The 18119-nt window shown below is 34.7% G+C and overlaps 2 protein-coding genes across 7 annotated transcripts; one reads left to right on the plus strand and one right to left on the minus strand.

Annotated features, from left to right (window-relative positions):
* Positions 1-3313: 3313 nt before the first annotated feature.
* LOC148583141 (uncharacterized) lies at positions 3314-3665 on the plus strand. The gene has a single exon (XM_088511505.1). The coding sequence runs from the start codon at positions 3325-3327 to the stop codon at positions 3655-3657; it is 333 nt and encodes a 110-aa protein (XP_088367631.1). The 5' UTR covers positions 3314-3324; the 3' UTR covers positions 3658-3665.
* Positions 3666-11354: 7689 nt separating this feature from the next.
* LOC132165909 (uncharacterized) lies at positions 11355-16415 on the minus strand. 6 transcript variants are annotated; one of them, XM_059576615.2, is made up of 9 exons: positions 16234-16415; positions 15983-16105; positions 14246-14326; positions 14084-14172; positions 13915-13989; positions 13061-13122; positions 12890-12958; positions 12593-12775; positions 11355-11810 (listed from the first exon to the last, which is right to left on the minus strand). In XM_059576615.2, exons 2-9 carry the CDS (start codon positions 16103-16105, stop codon positions 11728-11730), a joined length of 765 nt encoding a protein of 254 aa, XP_059432598.2. In that variant the 5' UTR covers positions 16234-16415; the 3' UTR covers positions 11355-11727. The 6 variants fall into 6 exon arrangements, with proteins under 6 accessions (XP_059432598.2, XP_059432595.2, XP_059432596.2 ...); XM_059576612.2 differs by having other exon boundaries at positions 11355-11822; XM_059576613.2 differs by having other exon boundaries at positions 12890-12961.
* Positions 16416-18119: the final 1704 nt, after the last annotated feature.

The following is an 18119-nucleotide window of genomic DNA, read 5'->3' on the forward strand; positions in this document are numbered from 1 at the left end:
ATAATTAATTTGAATGAAAGAATTAGTGTTTGTTTGGGAGTGCGATTTCAATAAATGTGATTTTAAAAATTGCGTTTTTTAAAATTGCGTTTTTGAAATCGCTACTTTTTAAAATCTTTGGACAACATTAACATATAATTGTGGTTTAATGGCCAAATAGGTAAATATTGCGCCAAATATTGTTTTAAGCGAAATCGTGATTTTGGTTTAAATTCGTAATTTTTTAAATAAGCACCCCCTAGTCAGTTTATAAAAATCGCATATTTTTTCACGATTTTAAAATTTGTGTTTTTAAAATCGTAATCTCAAACACTCCAAAATTGTAATTTGATTTAAAAATGCAGACTATTTTTTTAAAAAACGCACTCCCAAATAGATCCTTAATGTTCCTTGAAATTAAGGTTGAATTTGGGTCATATGGAGAACTATAATAGAATTGCTTTTATAATCATATCTCTAGAGTCTAGTCATCATATGCCTTTTACATAATCATTTCTTTTTTCTTTTTATGAGAAGTGCAACTACTCATGATAAATTACTTCCCCACTTGTTTGGTCTTAATTTTCTTATGAGCGCACTCAAAAAAATAAAAAAATAAAAAAATAAAAAAGAAATTGCAGTTTATTTTTTATTTATGAGTATAAAAATACTCTATTTAAATAATATTGCTGACTAAAAGAAGATCTGTAAAACTTATAAACACATCTATCTCCCGCTCTTTGACCGGGACATAGACATGTTTATAAGAATTGCATTTTTTTTTTTTCTAATTGAAAAAGGTAAGAAGGGGCAACCAGTATAATTTTTTCCTTTGGGCATGACTACCGGGGTTCTCACCTGCTGTATAATGTTCGATTTGAGCCATAACTATTGCTTAGGAAGGCGAGTCTGTCACCACAGCCCTACCAAAATATAAGTTGGTAAAACCCCTTCTTAATAGCATCTAGTTTGCAGACTACTACCGCAAGCGATTTTGAATCCGTGACCACTAGGAAGAAAGGAGGGGAAAAATTAAATCTTATCCCCTACTGCTTTACCAACTCAATTTTAAATAAGGAATAGCTTTAATGCGGTTTGAATCTTTTGTCAAAGAGTTTTAAGACAAGAAAAATATGAGGGATTGGTTGATGTGATATAAAATATAAATTGTTGGGGTTATCCCACAACGGTTGTAAATGGGCTAGTAGTCAGTTTACGAGTGTGAGGAAAAACCTCATCTCTTGAGCTAACTTTTGAGGTTGAGAGAGGCCCGACACCGCCCAATATAGATGAATTTTGAATATTTTGTGAGAAAAGTGAAAAACGTTTGTGAAAAAATAAGGTTAACTCTTTTTTTTTTTTTTTTTTTTCTAGAAGAAATTATAAAAATCTCTCTCTCTTGTTTCTTGTCTTTTTGTGTGGCAGCAACAGGTTTAATCTGAACGGTGAGATTGTGGTAATTTCATATCAGTTCATATATTGACAAGTAAGTTGACTTGTTGAGTCAATTCTACTTCTTTTTTGACAAATGAGAGTTAGCTTTTGACTGGTCAAACAATAGTTGTGCATACCATTGTGTGAATTACAAACTCCCCCAACCATTATTGATTGAAATTAAGACGTTGGCCAATTGATCAACCTGGCGCGCACTACTTTTTTTTTTTTTTTTTTGGCATTAACAAATAATTTTCTTCCCTTTTACTCGCCAAAGAAGAGAAAAATGCCATCTTAGAAATATTTGGTAGTAAATATTGTCTCATTGTATTTTCTCAGCAAATTAATTTACCATTTATTGGAAATCTTAAGGGATATGAATGAATGAATTTAATAATCTAATTTATATTTTAATACTCATTGTCACGTGTGAGTTTAAACTTTTCTTAATCAGTGAGCCTTAATACATGAAATATCTAATTGAAATAAAATTTAAATTATAGATATAGGGTTTGACCCAAAAGCTTAAGTTGATAAAAATAGATGAGCTTAATATGTTCGACCTATTTTAACAGTTGGGAGACATGAATTTCAAGCTTCTTTATAATCAAGCAAAATAATTAACTTCATCGCTAAGAAAAATTGGTCAAGCATATATAGCAAAATATATGCTTGACCAATTTTTCCTTGTATTTCATTTCCAGTTTTTCTCTGTTTGTTTTCTGCCTGTTTTTTCTATTTTCTTGTGGTTTTTTGTTTTTGTTGCTTGTAATAAGGCTATGTCATCTCTCTTGACATGCCCGCTTGATGATCTGTGGGGTATTCGCTTTTGGTCTAGACCCTTGGGTTGTAGATATGGATAGTATCCTGGCTATCGGGTCGAGGATGATGAGTTTCGACATGAGAGTTTTTTGCTCTCAGGACCGAAGAATAAGAGCTACCTATGCATTTGATTGAATCTGTTTGGAGCAGATCGCTGTTAAAACTGAAAACTAGTCATGGGTTAGTGGATGTTGATGTTAGATTTATAATGTAGGTATCTTTGATGCCTGTAACTTTGTAGCTTCGGTTATAATTCGTCTTAGAGCTTTTGCTCACGATCTTTTAATCAATGAATGAGTATGAAATGTCTTCCCTTCAAAAAAAAAAAAAAAAAATTACAAATAGTACAAAAATTCGATAATTAATCCCCATTAGGATCCATACTAGCTAGTTTTCATTCCATTAAGAATTAAGTGATCAATATTATACATCGTTAAAGAAAAACTGAAAATTGAGAAGTTCGGGGCCCCTTGAGTCTGTTTGAGTTTGTAATTTTAAAATGTAGGATCTGAGAATATAATTTTTAAAAACGCTATGAAATATTTGATAAAATTGTAGTTTAATATTTTAAAATCGTGCTTTTTAAAAAATGCACATTTTTTATGATAAGGTTTAAAATCCGCAAAAAACGTACGTAGAACAAACTCTAAGACCAGTTGTAAGAAAGCAAGTAATACAAGAAACAAAGAAAGAGAGATTCAAGCCGTTGGATTGATAATAAAATAGATCAACGGACTATAAATAGGATGTTGCGTATAAAAAATGGGGTTGGGACCCATAGGATCCATGAGACCTAATAAATAAATTATAAATTAAAAGTAGATATAAATTCACATCTTCCACTTATCTTCATAGAACCAACGTTGCACTTTCTCTCTCTTTCTCTCACATAACTTAAACAACACGTACCCTCAAAACCCGCTCGACGCGAAACCCTTTAAAGGGAAACACGGCCAACAAAACACAAGAGAGAGAAAACGGCCGAGAACAGAAAGGGAAAAAAGAAAAAAAGAAAAAAAAAAAGAAAAAAAAAAAGAGTTCATCAGATCCTCTTTCCTTTCCTTGTTCTGATTTCTTCAGAGAGTTTCAATGGCAGAATCACCATCTTCCACACGTAAAAGTAATCCCCAGAATTTGATGACGGTGATGGACATGCGTGTCGTGCAGCAGCTCATGCAGCTCAGCGATGAAGATAACAAAAACAACAACAGAAAAAACGATAAAGATGAAGTGGTTGATCAACCGCGAAGCGACAGATCAACGACTATGGCGAAGGCGAAGATTGAAGAGATTTTCGGGAAAGAAGACGCGTATCGGCCAAAGAAGCGAAGGTATCGATCTCTCGTTAGTATTTACACGGCGACGAAACCTATGAATGCTAGATATGGGAAGAAGGTGAGGTCTTCAACAAACCCTAATTAATTTTGTAACAGATTAGCTAAAGGAGTTTTAGCTTAGAAGGCTAATATTATTACTGATTGAAGTTTTTTTAATAATTTCTTGAAAAGAGTTGAGCCTTTCTTACTATAGCGTGTTGCATGGCTGGTCATGATGATGGTGGTCAAGATTCAGTTTTATTTTTTATTTTTGTTATTAATTTGGTTGCTGGGATTAATTAATATCATGATATAGTGTATTTATCCGAATTAAGTGGGACAAGATCTTGTTGGAATGCTAACTAAGTAGGCTCATGGACAAAATTTAATTCTACTTATGAAGAAAAATCTCATTCATGTATCATCATATCCCCAATAGCTTGGTTAGATATTATGCAAATGGGGGTAACTGAGTGAAGAAATAAGAATTTCAACTAAAATTGAGGCTTGATGGTCAAACCGAATAATATTTTTGATTAACCAGAAAAATCTTTTTTAATTTTCATAAAATGCTTTTCCTTTTTAAAAATTGTTAATCACCGACTTTGAGCTTTTCTATCTCGCACGCACTCCTCCCTCTCTCTCTCTCTCTCTCTCGTAGTCGGTGCTGATATATATATATATATATATATATATATATATATATATATTCGCTTAAATCAATTTCTTGCAAAATGATTTTACTGAAATATTTTACGTGAGGAGAAAATGCTTCGAGAGGTTGTTTGGAATCTAAAAAAATAGAATTAGGAGGGAAGGCAAGTTTAAAAAGATTAATGTGAACCAAGAAATTTGTAGAAATTGGGGTATATATTTTTCATGATGTGTTAATTATGTATTGATAGTTTTTGGTCGTATAGTTGTTAGCTACTTTGGCAGCTTTGGTTTCGATGATGTAGTTGAGCATCTAGCGTTCTAGCTTAAATGTGTTTTATAATAAATAAAAAAAATTCATTCCTCAAAAGCATGTGTGTACCTACTTAAAGTAGCAGTTGGTTTTGCTTCGGCGCGCATATATGTATATGCGCTGAAGTAATTGGAATGATATGTTAGTGAAAATTAATCTTTGAAGGGGACTAATGAGTGTTGATCTAAGCCGCTTGGTTTGCGGAATAGACCATTGGAATGAACTACCTAATCTTATGTATAGCTATTCATTTGTTTGGTAATATACTATTCATGAAAATAGTTTATTTCCATGAGACTACTAATCTCATATACACAAGATTAGCTAAAATGAGCAGCTTAACTGATTCTTAAGGAATTAAATATATTTTTCAAAAATACCCATATAATTTTATTTATTTATTTTAAACTTAAAACAAAATAAAAAAATTTGAAAAATAAAGTGGGTGGCTTGACCACCCATAGAAGAAGTTGGGGGTGGTGCCGTGCGTGGGGGACCACTCTTGAGCAGTTTAGGGGTGGTGCGACCACCCCCGTTGCTCAACGGGGTGAGCGTGGCCATTCCCAGCCCCTTCTGTGGGTGGTCGACCACCCTAATGAATGGTTGGACGCCCACTTTATTTCAGGTTTTTTTTTTTAATTAATTAATTAATTTTTTTTTTTTATAAATATATGAGTTTGAAAAAAAAAAAATTATGGCGATTTTTATAATTTTGATTCAATTTCAATTTTTGCATGTGTATTGTTACCAAACTAAGGAATATTAATAGCTATATTATTTCACACTCTTTTATTCATAGTAGTAGTTATTCCTTTTTCAATGGACTAGACTAGACATTCCGTGAACTAAACGATGCTTAATTTTCTCTGCCATATCATCAAATTGTACATTTAACAGTCATATAACAGCTTAATAAATAATATTACTATGTTGAAATTAAGGCCGAGATAGAGATTATAATCAATAGAGAGAAACCTCTTAGAGCGTGTTTGGTTGCTGTTTTGGAAACAATATTTTTTGTTTCCGAAACACCAAAACGTGTTTCACTACTATAGCAAGGCATTTGGCAATCAATTTTAGAAACAAAAAGGGGTGAAAACAAAATCAACTAAAACACGAAATATGGAAACAATTTAAAGATGTTTCTGAAAACAGATTTTTGTTTCCACCAAAACATGCGCGGAGTGCTTAAGGGCACGTTTGGTATACAGAATGATAATTTCTTTAGGAATAAAAATGCTTATTACTGGGAATATATATATATATATATATATATATATATATATATATATATATATAGTTGGAATGGAATGATCATCTTTATTTTTTAGTTTGGTAACAACATATATTCTCTCACTATAATTTAATCAAAATTCATAAAATACTCTAGATTTATTTATATAACAGCAACAACAACAACAATAATAATAATAATAATTTTAAAAAAACTTGAAAAACGTTCTATGGGTGACCAACAACCTTTGCACAACCACGAGACCCCAAGAGCTCCGGGGTTGGGAAGACGCTTGGGGGGCGGCTAGTCCACCCCTGATGAGCGTTATGGGTGGTCTTGGCCACCTTTGTGGTTTTGCCAGGGTGGTCGGTTGCACATAGAATGTTTTGTGTGTTTTTTTTTTTTTTTTTTATTTAAAAATAATAATTAATGAGTTTGTTGAACAACCTATTTCGTTCATTAAGGAATAGTTATTCCTCTCATTTTAAAGGATTGGCTATTCTCCTAAAGGAGGGGGATAGTTATTGCCATAGCATAGTATGTAACTAAACAAATAAATGATTGTCTCATAAGAAATAGACATTCATTCCAATAATTTATTCTGCATACCAAACGTGTGATAAACATTCGAAGCAATGATGTTCACGAGGTAGATGAAATTAATTATATGGACCCCTTAGGTGATCACTGATCAGATAATACAAAAATGACAAGTTAAATAAAGCGTATTCTTTGTTTAATAATAAATGGATGACAGCTTTAGCGGTAGTATTGGTACGACACCAACGGGTAGCCTTGTACCTATTCATGTAGAGGACAGTCCTGCAACACCTTCCTCTATAAATACCCAAAGTCCTACACTTTTCCTCCAAACAAAAAAACCTACTAATCAATTTATAATATGAGACCACTTTACAAAAGAGTAACTTATTGCCTGCGATAACCTTAAAGCTAGATACAATTATTGCTTTAGGCTATTTGGGAGAGATTCTCAGCAATAGCTATTCATGTAGAGGACAGTCCTACAACACCTTCCTCTATAAATACCCAAAGTCCTACTCCTTTCCTCCTACCAAAAAAACAAAAACAAAAAAAACCTACTAATCAGTTTATAATATGAGACCACTTTACAAAAGAGGATCAAGATTCTCAGTAATAGCTGAGGAATTGCATAAGGGTTTATCCAATGATCTAAATTTTGCCACGTGTCTCATTCAAAAAATATAATAAAATATTATATATATTTTAAAAAATAAATATAAAATTAAATAATTAAAAATTAAAAAAATTAATTTAATAATATGGGGTGGCTGGCCACCCCATTTCCCCCATAGGGGGTGGCCGGCCACCCCAGCCCAGCCATGGGGGTGGCGCACCGGCCACCCCCATGACCCTCCCTATGGCCAAACCTAAAAACAAATGTTTTTTGGGTTTGGCCCTAGGCCACCCCTCAACTGGCCATTGGGGGGTTGCTGACGCCACCCCCATGGCTCTAGGGGGTGGTTCGGCCACCCCCTAGGGCCAAACCCAAAAACAAATTTTTTTGGGTTTGGCCATAGGGGGTGGCTGAACCACCTCTTGGGGCCCTAGGGGTGGCTTCGGCCCCCCCCCCCCCCCAGTTGGGGGTGGCCAGCGCCACCCCCATGGTTGGGTTGGGGTGGCCGGCCACCTCATATTATTAAATTAATTTTTTAATTTTTAATTATTTGATTTTATATATATTTTTTTAAATATATATAATATTTTTTTAATAGGACACGTGGCGAGATTTAGTCCAAATTGACAAAAAAATATCCTTTAGCAATTCCTCAGCTATTGCTGGATCCTGATCCATTTGGGTGTCACTATTAAAGGCAAGGCACCTTAATCATGGGATCCCACCTACAATTTTGTTGCAAAAATTATTCACTTGGACATCAAATACTTGAAAATAAAAATCAAATATTGTTGCCGGTGGAAATGAAGAAGGTGGATGACAGTGCTAGTAGTCCAATAGAATTTGTGAAGTATGATCCAGATAGAACAAGAGCTTTGATTGTTCAGTATTTTTATCAAATGTTAATTGCCTTTCATGTGGAGACTGAGGGGTTTTATGACATTTTGTTAATGGATTGGCACCTAGGTTTGAAGTGCCATACAATGTTACTGTACAAATAGATAGTACGAAGTTATACATGGATGAAAAGGATCAGTTGAAGAGTTTGTTGAGCGGTCAAAGAGTTTGCCTCATCACTGATATATGGACATATTTGCAAAATATGAATTATGTGTTTTACCGCTCATTTTATTTATTTATTTTATGTACATCATAAACAAACTACAAACAACAATAACAACAACAAAATAGAAAAAAAAAAAAAAAAAAAAAAAAAAAAAAAGGGACTCAAATTCAATCGGATCAACCGAAAAACCTAAACTAGACAGACAATTAGTCCCTCACTACACTGGAGATAAGTTAGAAAGGTGAAAACCTAGGAAAATGCATCTAGTGAAGGTTGTGACCCAATATGATGGATAAAACTATCGAGAGTTAGAAAACCCTATGTAACTCAACTCTTGGTCAGCTTCCAAGGAAATTAAAAAGACGAAGAAGAGAAAGCACAATGGAAGCGGGATCTCCTTAAGGGGTGGTGAATTTGAAGCCCAACCAAATTGGGTTAACTTGAAGCACAAATTTGGATATGAGAAACTAGGAAAGGATCCAATATATTATATGCATCTCTTGATGCTAAAGGTGGACTCAAAGGCAATGGTAAAAATGGGAATCACCAACACATCACTTGCTATCTCTGTAAGGATATGATATTTGACTAAATTCATCTTCCACTAAGCTAAAATATCAAACTTAGGTGTTGATGCTTCACACTTATCCAAAAAATATCTATCCAACTTTGATCTACACTCCAAATTATTCTCCTCTACAAGGTGTTGGGTGAATAGTAATGTATATTTATCCGCATTTAGGACCCGGTCATCATCATTAATGTTAAAGGAAGCAGCATTTAAACTTCCCTGAGCCACATCAAAAAGTCTACTAGTAGCCCCCTCCACGAAACTTATAGTATTGCTCGGTCAAATGGTTCAAAAGGTGTCTCACCTTTGCCTCTATGTTATCTGACGACTCATGACCATTGCACTCTTTTAACTAAAACACCAAAGCTTTCGTTAAGGATAAAAGTAGCATATAACATCAAGTTGATCATATTCAAACTTCTCCAATACTTTTCATACTTACTTTTCATATTAGTTGTTATGGCACTCATAATAGGACTATCACTAACACACGTATCATTCAATGTGTTTTGAATTACACAAATTTGCCGAAAATTTAAATTGAAGGTCACATACATTGAACCAGAAAGGCTCGATGTGACATCATTATTTTTTTCAGAAATTTTACAATATTCAAGCATTTTCCCAATCAACATATCGAAGAACAACTAATTGATTATCCTCCTCTCCATTAGTTCGAATACTCTTTGATACTTTTCTGCAATGCTCAACATTAAGTACGTCGAGTTCCATCTAGTAATAACATCTAGACACACCATCTTCTTACGCTGAATCTTTTTCTGCCCTATACACTCTTTAAACTTGGCCAACCTCCACGACGAAGACTTCACATATCTCATTTCATTCCTAACATTTGATATCGAATCATGTACGTCTTTCAAACCATGGGTTACAATAAGATTCAAAATATGTGCGACACACCACATGTAAAGAAGCTTACCTCCCAAAACGGTACAATCCTTATCTTTTATCGTTGTTCTCATTATAATCAATAGCAACATCATTAGAGGAGGCATTATCAACTATAATTGTGAAAAGCCTATAAACCCCCCGTTCTAGCAATGCAAACTCCAACATTCTTCTAATGGTCTCACCCCTATAAATAGGAATTATGCAAAACTTGAGGATTTTTCTTTATGCAACTTTCAATTACAATCAATAAAATGGGCAGTGGAAATGTTGTGTTGGCAAAAAGACTTTCTTTGGAAAAAAAAAATTCTCTACACGAAATCCTCTCGACTTGCACTCGTGCTAGAGGACCTACTCCTCCCCTCCTACATGAAGTTTCTACTACCAATCATTTTAGACAGGTTTATCCTTTACTATTTTTGGCTTGGGGTTTTGGAGGTTAGATCTTTATCCATCCATTTGCCTTGGTCATCCACACACCTCCTTTCCATCGTCACTAGTCTGCCCTCTTCCTCCCTATGGTTCTATTTCTTGCGAGTGTTCTACACGCACCTCCTTGACGCGCGTGGGCTACAGGTGGCTATTCTACCATGGATTTGTCCCATCAGATCCAAAGTCCCCTTATCCTTTTATAAAGAGCACTTTTGGTTCTCTATATCTTTCATATATGGATTTGAGATCAAACAACTTTCGATCTGGTTGGACGTCAAAATCACCATCTTGATAGGAGATCCCTCATCTAAAGTCTCATTTTGGTACATTGAGGTGCTAGACGTCTCTATCTAGATTGGGTTTCTCAGTTGATTTGGTTGTATTTAGAAATTCATTATCTCCACTTACCATTAGGGCCTTTATTTGTACAGAAAATTGAATAAGGAACAAGCTAATTGACATTTAGGAGGAATTTGTGGAAAGCTATGAAGATCAAGGTAAATATTTATAAATTAGTTGAAACTTAGTGTTCATTACTTGTTTATTCATTTAACTCAAGTTCCTTTTAGTGTAGATAAGCCTCAACCTTAACCTTCAAGAAGTGAAGCATTTCTTGGCTAAAATTTTGTTTGTAATGGTTTTTTTTTTTTTACTTGCGAGTTAATTGTCTTTATATTTTACTTTAAATTAATTTATACTTGTAGGGGTGTTGATTTGGCTTCGTGAATCGTGGTGTGCTGCTACTAACTGTTACATTTTGTGGGGTTACTTGTACTTTGGTAGATTATAATGTATGATGGATTTTCTTATATTGTGAATTTGCAACGTTTTGTAAACACTAAAAATGTAATATGTAGTGGATTGTGGTGTGTGTTGCATGCATTTAGTATTGGCTTGGTGATTTAAAATGCCACTAAAACACTCAATTTGGACATTTTGTGTCCACCATGCAACCATTGGACATTATTTCAAGGCAGTTGAATTCAATTCACTCGTTTATTTATTTTTTTTTCAGAGAATATAATTTAATTCAATTGTATTACAATTACATTCAAAGTGTGTATTTACAGTTCAATTTACTGGTATTGTCCAAGTTATAAAATAGATGTACTTTTCAGATTTCAATAAAATTTATAAGTACTTGTATTGCCCAATATTTACAATTTCAGATTACAAATCTTCTTAATTCTACTAATGTATTTAGTCAAAAAAATTAAAAAAATTAAAAAAGATTAAGCCTATCTAATAAAAACTCTATAGGTAATGATATAGAGCACGCCCGGCGTGCATCAACAGTGATGCATGCCAGGCATAATTTTTTTTTTATTATTATTTTATTATTTTAATTTTTTTTTTTTTAAAAAAAAAAAAAAAATTATGCCCAACGTGCATCACTGTTGATGCACGCCGGGCGTGCACTATATCATTACCCAAAGTTCTATATTAGGTATGCACTTAACGGTCAGGATTTAAAATAGATGTACATGATTCCACTTCATTAACTATAATACCCAGTTGTCTAGTAAAGTTAGCATGCAACATCTATTAAAAGTTAAGAATGAAAGAATGTACTGCTACAATTCCTATCCAAAAAAGGAAAAAAAAAAAAAAAATTATACAACCTTTTTCATAAAATCTTGGTAAGCAAAAACTAAGAAAATATTCCTACCCCACAACCTACTAGAACAAAACTGCAAGCACCATGGCAACAATACTTAACTTGAAACAAAGTTACAAAGCCCACAAATACCAGCAAACTTCAATAGAATCCAAGCAGAGCAGGCAACCACATCATTCTTCAACTGCGCACTAAATATTTTACTTCAGCAACACCTGCTGGCTTAGGCAGCTGCTGCTTGGACCGGCCCATCCGATCTGAAATTTCGACCACGGCCACTGCCCCTTCCCCTGCCGCGACCACGCCCTGCAAAACCACCTGACAATATTGTATTAACATAATAGTCACCTGCAAGAGTTCCACTGGCTTACAAAGCCTAACAAGTAGCAAATAAGAAAATTAATTAAAAAGAACTCCAATGACAAGTCATTCCAGCACCAGGGTATTTTAACAAAGAAATTTAAGGTAAAAATCAAGTAGCACATCATGCTGTTTTATTAGGGTTTCATGCATTTAAGTTGGATTAATTTGCTTATAAACTACTAATTATGAAAAGCTTATTCACCATAAGATGTTATGAGCGGCATTTGAATGATAAGGTCAAGCAAGAATCTCTTTATATCAAACTCAAGCACCAACACTTGTTCCATTATTTACAATTGCTGCCCAAAATATTTTTGAATAAATGACAATTTTCTTTATCAGAATAAACAACAATTTTCTTAATCAACTATGTTTTAAACACTTAGAATAAAGCATCTTTATAACAGAAGCTTTGTCACGAATTATATACAAAAGCGCAGAGTAAGATTCATGAGTTATTGGCTGCCGTATGTACCGAGGGAAAAAGAGAAGAAAACGATTGCATGAATTGAGAATCCCCGTCCCTGCCCAAAAAGAAAAAGACATTTTTCTTCTGCTACAATTCTATTCAAGAAATGAACCTTGCCCTCCAAATCTTATCACCGGACCCCATTCGAAATACAATACAACTTATGCAAACAACACAGCTTTATCAGGATCACCAGAAAGAAACAAAGGGAAAATACAAAAAGTGAAGCTTAAGATTGATTGCTCTACAAGCTTACCTCGTCCTTGGGCAGGTGGTGCCTCTGATTCACCATAGTCGTAGTACCCACCAGATTGACCACCATAGCCTCGTCCTCGGCCCCAGAAAGAACGGCCCCTTGCACGGCCACGACCTCTGCCACCAAAACTACGTCCACCATCCCAACCATCTCCATTATACTCCCCAGGCCCATTATAACTTCCTACAATAATATTAAACAGATCACAAACCAACAAGCAACTTTAGCAACTTGCACAGGCATCAGGAGTCAATATAAATTCAGGATCATCAAAAGTCAAACAGCGATCAGTAATACCTCTACCCCTACCCCTACCCCTACCCCTTCCACGACCACGTGCCCTGCCTCGCATCCTAGGCGAGCCTTCTGCTTTATATAAAATAAACCAATACAAAATTAATATAACAGCAGCAGAGGCCCTGATAAAATATAAAATTATAAATAAAAAAATAGAAACTTTCAATTCACCTCCTTCATCTTCATATTCATTTAACGGTTTCACTTGGTCAACTGGAAGAGGAGGTTGATATCTGCATTAAAGGAGTTAATTAAATCAAGGAATACCCAGGCGATTAAAATAGTAAAGTGTGGTATTCTGGTGACCAAAACAAGAATGAAACATCTACCCATTTTTAAATATAAACTATTGAAACAAACAAATCACTGGTACTTCTTATATCAGTTTGGCAAACAATTCAAATCCTAGAGTGAGAATTTTAAGTATCTCACACTTGCTTCATGTACGACTACAAGAATTTTCAAGTAGTTCCTCCAACATAGTAATTTTTCCAAGAATATCTTGAAAAGTATGATCTATCTAGCTACAAGTGTTCAATTTGTTTCAAGCAAAAGTAACACTTATGACACTGCAAATATTAGAAACTGAGGGTAATATATATCTTAATGTTCATCCTACAATCTTTAGACTGTAAACAAGCCATACCAACTACCAAGTAGTCAGTTGCTCAATCTCAGCTCACACAAAGTGACTAGATCAAATGTATGACTGGCCTTGGTGAGTTTATCAAGAAGGTTCAGATAGAATCAAAAAATTGATGAGCTCTAAAGCAAGATAGAGCTTTGCAGGTTTATATAGTGAGCCAATTCTGAACGAGACTTTTAAATGGTTACCTTGAGCAAAGTTCAAGTAAGTTGATTCATTTATAAGAATCTTAAATGATTCATGCTTTGGCAATATATACAGTTACAAAAAACATTAAAAAAAAAATGCATATCCAATGCACCAATAAACAATTAGAATTTATTATCTGAAATAAAATATTTGGCCCAATATTAAGAGAGATCCACTCTAAATCACTTACCCAGTAGATGAACTATCAAGATCCTTCTTTGAAAAAGTGATTGTGATCATTGAAACATGGCGGGTAGTCTCCAGACTGCAACAGAGCAGAAAATCAACCATCGCCATACACAATAAAACTATAGCATTTGCATGAGCTTGATAACATTAAAGAGTCTACTGTTTCATACGGAAGAAGGCCTTCTTCTAGTGGCTCCCACGTATCAGTTATATCAATTGATCCAATTGAAGTGATTTGATGGAGACTAGCAATTCTTCTCTGAAAGTGGTAAAATTTGATAAATAAAAAAGTTCAGAGCAAGTGAGAGATAGACAGAGCACTGTAGTCCTACTTTAATTAGTTCAGCAATCATCACAGTCTTATTAATAGCTCTGCCCATTGCTTTGAGGACAATTTCATCGGACCCTTTCTCCTGCAAAAAATACAGGCATTAATTAGATAAATAGCACAAACAAATATATTTAGGAATGAACATTTGAACTTGTGTCAGAGAAACAGCTAAGAGGACAAGCAAAAACACCCTCAGAATTGAGGAGTAAGCAGATCAAGCTGAATTGATGAAGAAAGCACTACTAACTCAATTGGGAGATCACACAAGAGAATGCCAAGGCATGTTGGATCTGGAAAAAAAGTTTATAAGCCAGAAGTGTAGTGACAAGATATCAGTATGAAGTATCATATTACCATCAGACTTAATTCTCCAACAATCTAACAAAATAACATTATAAACAAAATACAACATATCATAAAAGTGAGAAAGCGTCAACTAGCAAGAACAGAGTCTCTAGGACTGCATCACTGCTATCGCACCCATATGTTTTCTCCGATTACCTTATCAACCTAGGAACTAAACAAGGCATAACCAATAAACAAGGTTTAAGCAAATTGCACACCAAGTCAAACAGAGATCAGATCCTTGGATGGCATATAAATTTAAAATTCTATCCTTTTCCTGGTCAGGCAAGACTCTAAGTCAGTCCTGGAAAGATTAAAATGTGAACAATATGTCCATCCCTGTAGTACTAACACCAGAAGGAATACATTTCAAATTAAAGTAATATCGAATGTACAGATAAGCATTTCTAAACCACAGCAGTCCTGCAAACAATAAATATAAGTAAGTCTCAAACAAAGTAAACATTACGGGTAGTAGATTTTCCAGACTATTCCATCATATCCCAAATCAATATTCAATACAATTGCACAAATTAGATGCTGACTTCTATGCCATAAATTCAAGATCAAATTCAACTTCTTCCGACAGACATACCCACAACCTTTTAAATTTTTTTTTTTTTTTCTTTTGATAATCAAGTCAATTTCATTAAAAGCGCATAGAGGCACAACCCTAATACACAGAAAGTATACAAGAAAAACCCGTCATATGTAAAATAACATAAACAAAAATCCAAAAACTCAGAAAAATTAAAAAGGGGCAAGCTATTGCGCGCTGCTATCCATGTGTAGAGGGATTGAAACAACATTTTGTTTCAGCTCTAACATATCAATTTCTCAATCTTCAAAGCTCATTGCATTCTGCTCTCTCCAAACACAATATATTAAACACAAAGGAGCCACCCTCCAAACTTGAGAATTACGATTGCCCATTTGTCCTCTCCAACTCACCAACATCTCTCTCACCGCTCTAGGTATAACCCAAACAACACCAAACAAATAAAAAAATCTAACTTCATAATTCACTTCCAATCTCACAATGAATAAGGGGGTGATCAATAGATTCCCCAAAAACCTATTCAATTCGTACCATCACAGTCCAATAAAAAACTATATATGGGGAAAAAAACCATTCTCCAAAAAACCAATGTTCTTTTTATTTTCTCGCAAAACCCAAACTCAGTACATAATAATCTATTCAATTTATACTATCATAGTCCAAGGACAAAAAAAAAAAAAAAAAAAAACAGGGAAAAATTTTTTTTCTTCAAAAACCCAACATTCTATATGACCACCATTTCCACACAGCTCTAACAGTAAGCTCTGGAAGTACATAAACATATAAAGTGAAGAAAAAAAAAATAATAATATGGGAGAGAGAGAGAGAGAGAACCTGGAGGAGAGTGGTGGCATAAGTAATGTAATTCCTCATGCGGCCTTGAGTAGTGATTCGAATTTCGTTCTCGTTTATCGGCGTCTCCGCCTTCGGCTTCTCCACTCTCTGGTACCTATCCATCTACTTCCCACCCCCAACAAAAAACCACAACAAACATTACTTCTTCATTTCGCTTTCCAATACATGTTTCTCTTTGCTTTTCGAAGCAAAGAAACAGAACCTCAGAACATTAAGAGGGTAGAGGTTACCTGTTTTGCTCTCACAGAGGCTTCACGCTCTGCAAACACTCTTCTCTCTCTCTATCTCTCTTGGTGGGATTTGAATGGAGGGACCGAAAGGCTCGGGATGGCAGTTGGGGTGGGTTTTATACGATGTGAATCGAGGCGGAGAGGAAAAAGGTTAACCAAGACACCCGAGGAAGAGTAGGGCTTTGAGGTCGCGGTCCTATCGCCGCCGATACCGCTCTTTCTTGGGCGACTATATGGGCCCTGTTCTCCCTCGCTTAAGCCCATTAAGGCGCTGGCCAAGTTTAGAGCCCAAAGACTAGGGTTCAATCAAATGAGAGGCAATTTTTAATAAGGGATAAATGCAAAATTGGTGTATTTGGTTGGCCTAATTTACAAATAATTTATAGGTCCTAAGAGTAGGCCAAAATAACATTTTGCTCCCTGAACTCATTTTCCGTTAAATAACTTAACAAAAACCGTTTCATTGCCACCTCACACCCAATAAAAATAAGACACGTGTTATTTTTTATTTATGCTTTTAAAAAAGAGAAATGCTTTAGTGCAATAAAAAGACCATTTTTTGCCTATAAAAATCCTAAGTGGCAAGAGGTCATAGGCTCTATCCATAGTTGCTGTGACCCTACCCACCGATGGGTCTATAGTCTCTTGCCACCTAAAACTTTTATGGGCAAAAAATGATCTTTTTATTGCACTATAGCATATCTTTTTAAAAAATGACAAATAAGCTTTTCTATGCCATTTTAAGGTTCCAGCACATACTCCACGTTAAATTAAATAAACATAATCCCTCTATACCTTTTGTGTTGTCGTCGTCTTTATCTTCATCACCTATTCAATGTCCATGTCGTTGTCTTTATCTTCCCCACCGATTCTTGCATCCATCTCCAGGTGAGCTGTCGGATTTCGTAAAACGACTGAAATCGCTGCCAGAGAATCGCTAGAAACGTCATGACGGTAATTAATCCACCTTCCTTTGGAGCTTTTTTACTTCCGCTTTTAAGATTTTGGATATCTTTGATTTGTAAGTTACTCTGAGATTTTTGGGCATCTGTGTTTTTGGAGTAGTGCGTTTTTGGGCAATCTTTCTATGGAAATTCGGATTTGTTTTTGGGCATTGAAGCATCTTCAAAAATTGTTTATGGGCATTGGAAACAATCTATCCCTCTCTCTCTCTCTCTCTCTATATGTGTCGTTTTTTTGTTTTTTTATGGCAAGCACAATTGTGTTGTGTACTGGTAGGCACAATGATGAACATCATATATTATTTCGGACTAATATCTTCATTTTGGAGTAACATCAGGCACAAAGTACAAATGGTGGATACCACAAAAGAGTGTCTTAGGAAATGAAATAAATAAATAAATAAAGGAGGAAAAAATTGGGTAATGGCTGGCAGTCAATTTTTTGTTTTTTGTTTTGTTTTGTTTTGTTTTTGTTTTGTTTTGTTTTGTTTTGTTTTGTTTTTTTTTTTTTTTTTTTTTGTGGATTTTGAACTCTCAAAATCAGACATGAAGACGACAACATGAACAGTGAATCGGTGGGGAAGATGAAGACGACGGTGGCACATGGGGATATAGAGGGATTGTGTTTATTTAATTTGACGTGGAATATGTGCTGGAGCCTCAAAATGACGTGGAAAAGCTTATTTGTCATTTTTAAAAGCATAAATAAAAAAGAACATATGTCTTATTTTATTAGGTGTGAGGTGGCAATGAAACGGTTTCTGTTAACTCATTTAACGGAAAATGAGTTCAGAAGGTAAAATGTTATTTTGGCCTATCTTAGGGACCTATAAATTATTTTTTAAAACCACAGGGAGTGATTTGTAAATTAGATCAACCATAGGGACCAATGCATTTATCCCTTTTAATAATAAAAAAATGCAA

Source organism: Corylus avellana, chromosome 11 (assembly GCF_965113065.1).
Source record: "Corylus avellana chromosome 11, dhCorAvel1.hap1.2, whole genome shotgun sequence".
NCBI lineage: Eukaryota > Viridiplantae > Streptophyta > Magnoliopsida > Fagales > Betulaceae > Corylus > Corylus avellana.

Excerpts from the sequence above, each read along its gene's own strand:
- LOC148583141 (XM_088511505.1), top strand. The coding sequence starts at position 3,325 with ATGGCAGAATCACCATCTTCCACACGTAAAAGTAATCCCCAGAATTTG.
- LOC132165909 (XM_059576608.2), bottom strand. The coding sequence starts at position 16,105 with ATGGATAGGTACCAGAGAGTGGAGAAGCCGAAGGCGGAGACGCCGATA. Across the intron at positions 12,962-13,060 it reads TGAATATGAAGATGAAGGAG|CAGAAGGCTCGCCTAGGATG; the intron begins GTGAATTGAAAG and ends TTTTATATAAAG. Across the intron at positions 11,823-12,592 it reads ACCACCTGCCCAAGGACGAG|GTGGTTTTGCAGGGCGTGGT; the intron begins GTAAGCTTGTAG and ends CAATATTGTCAG.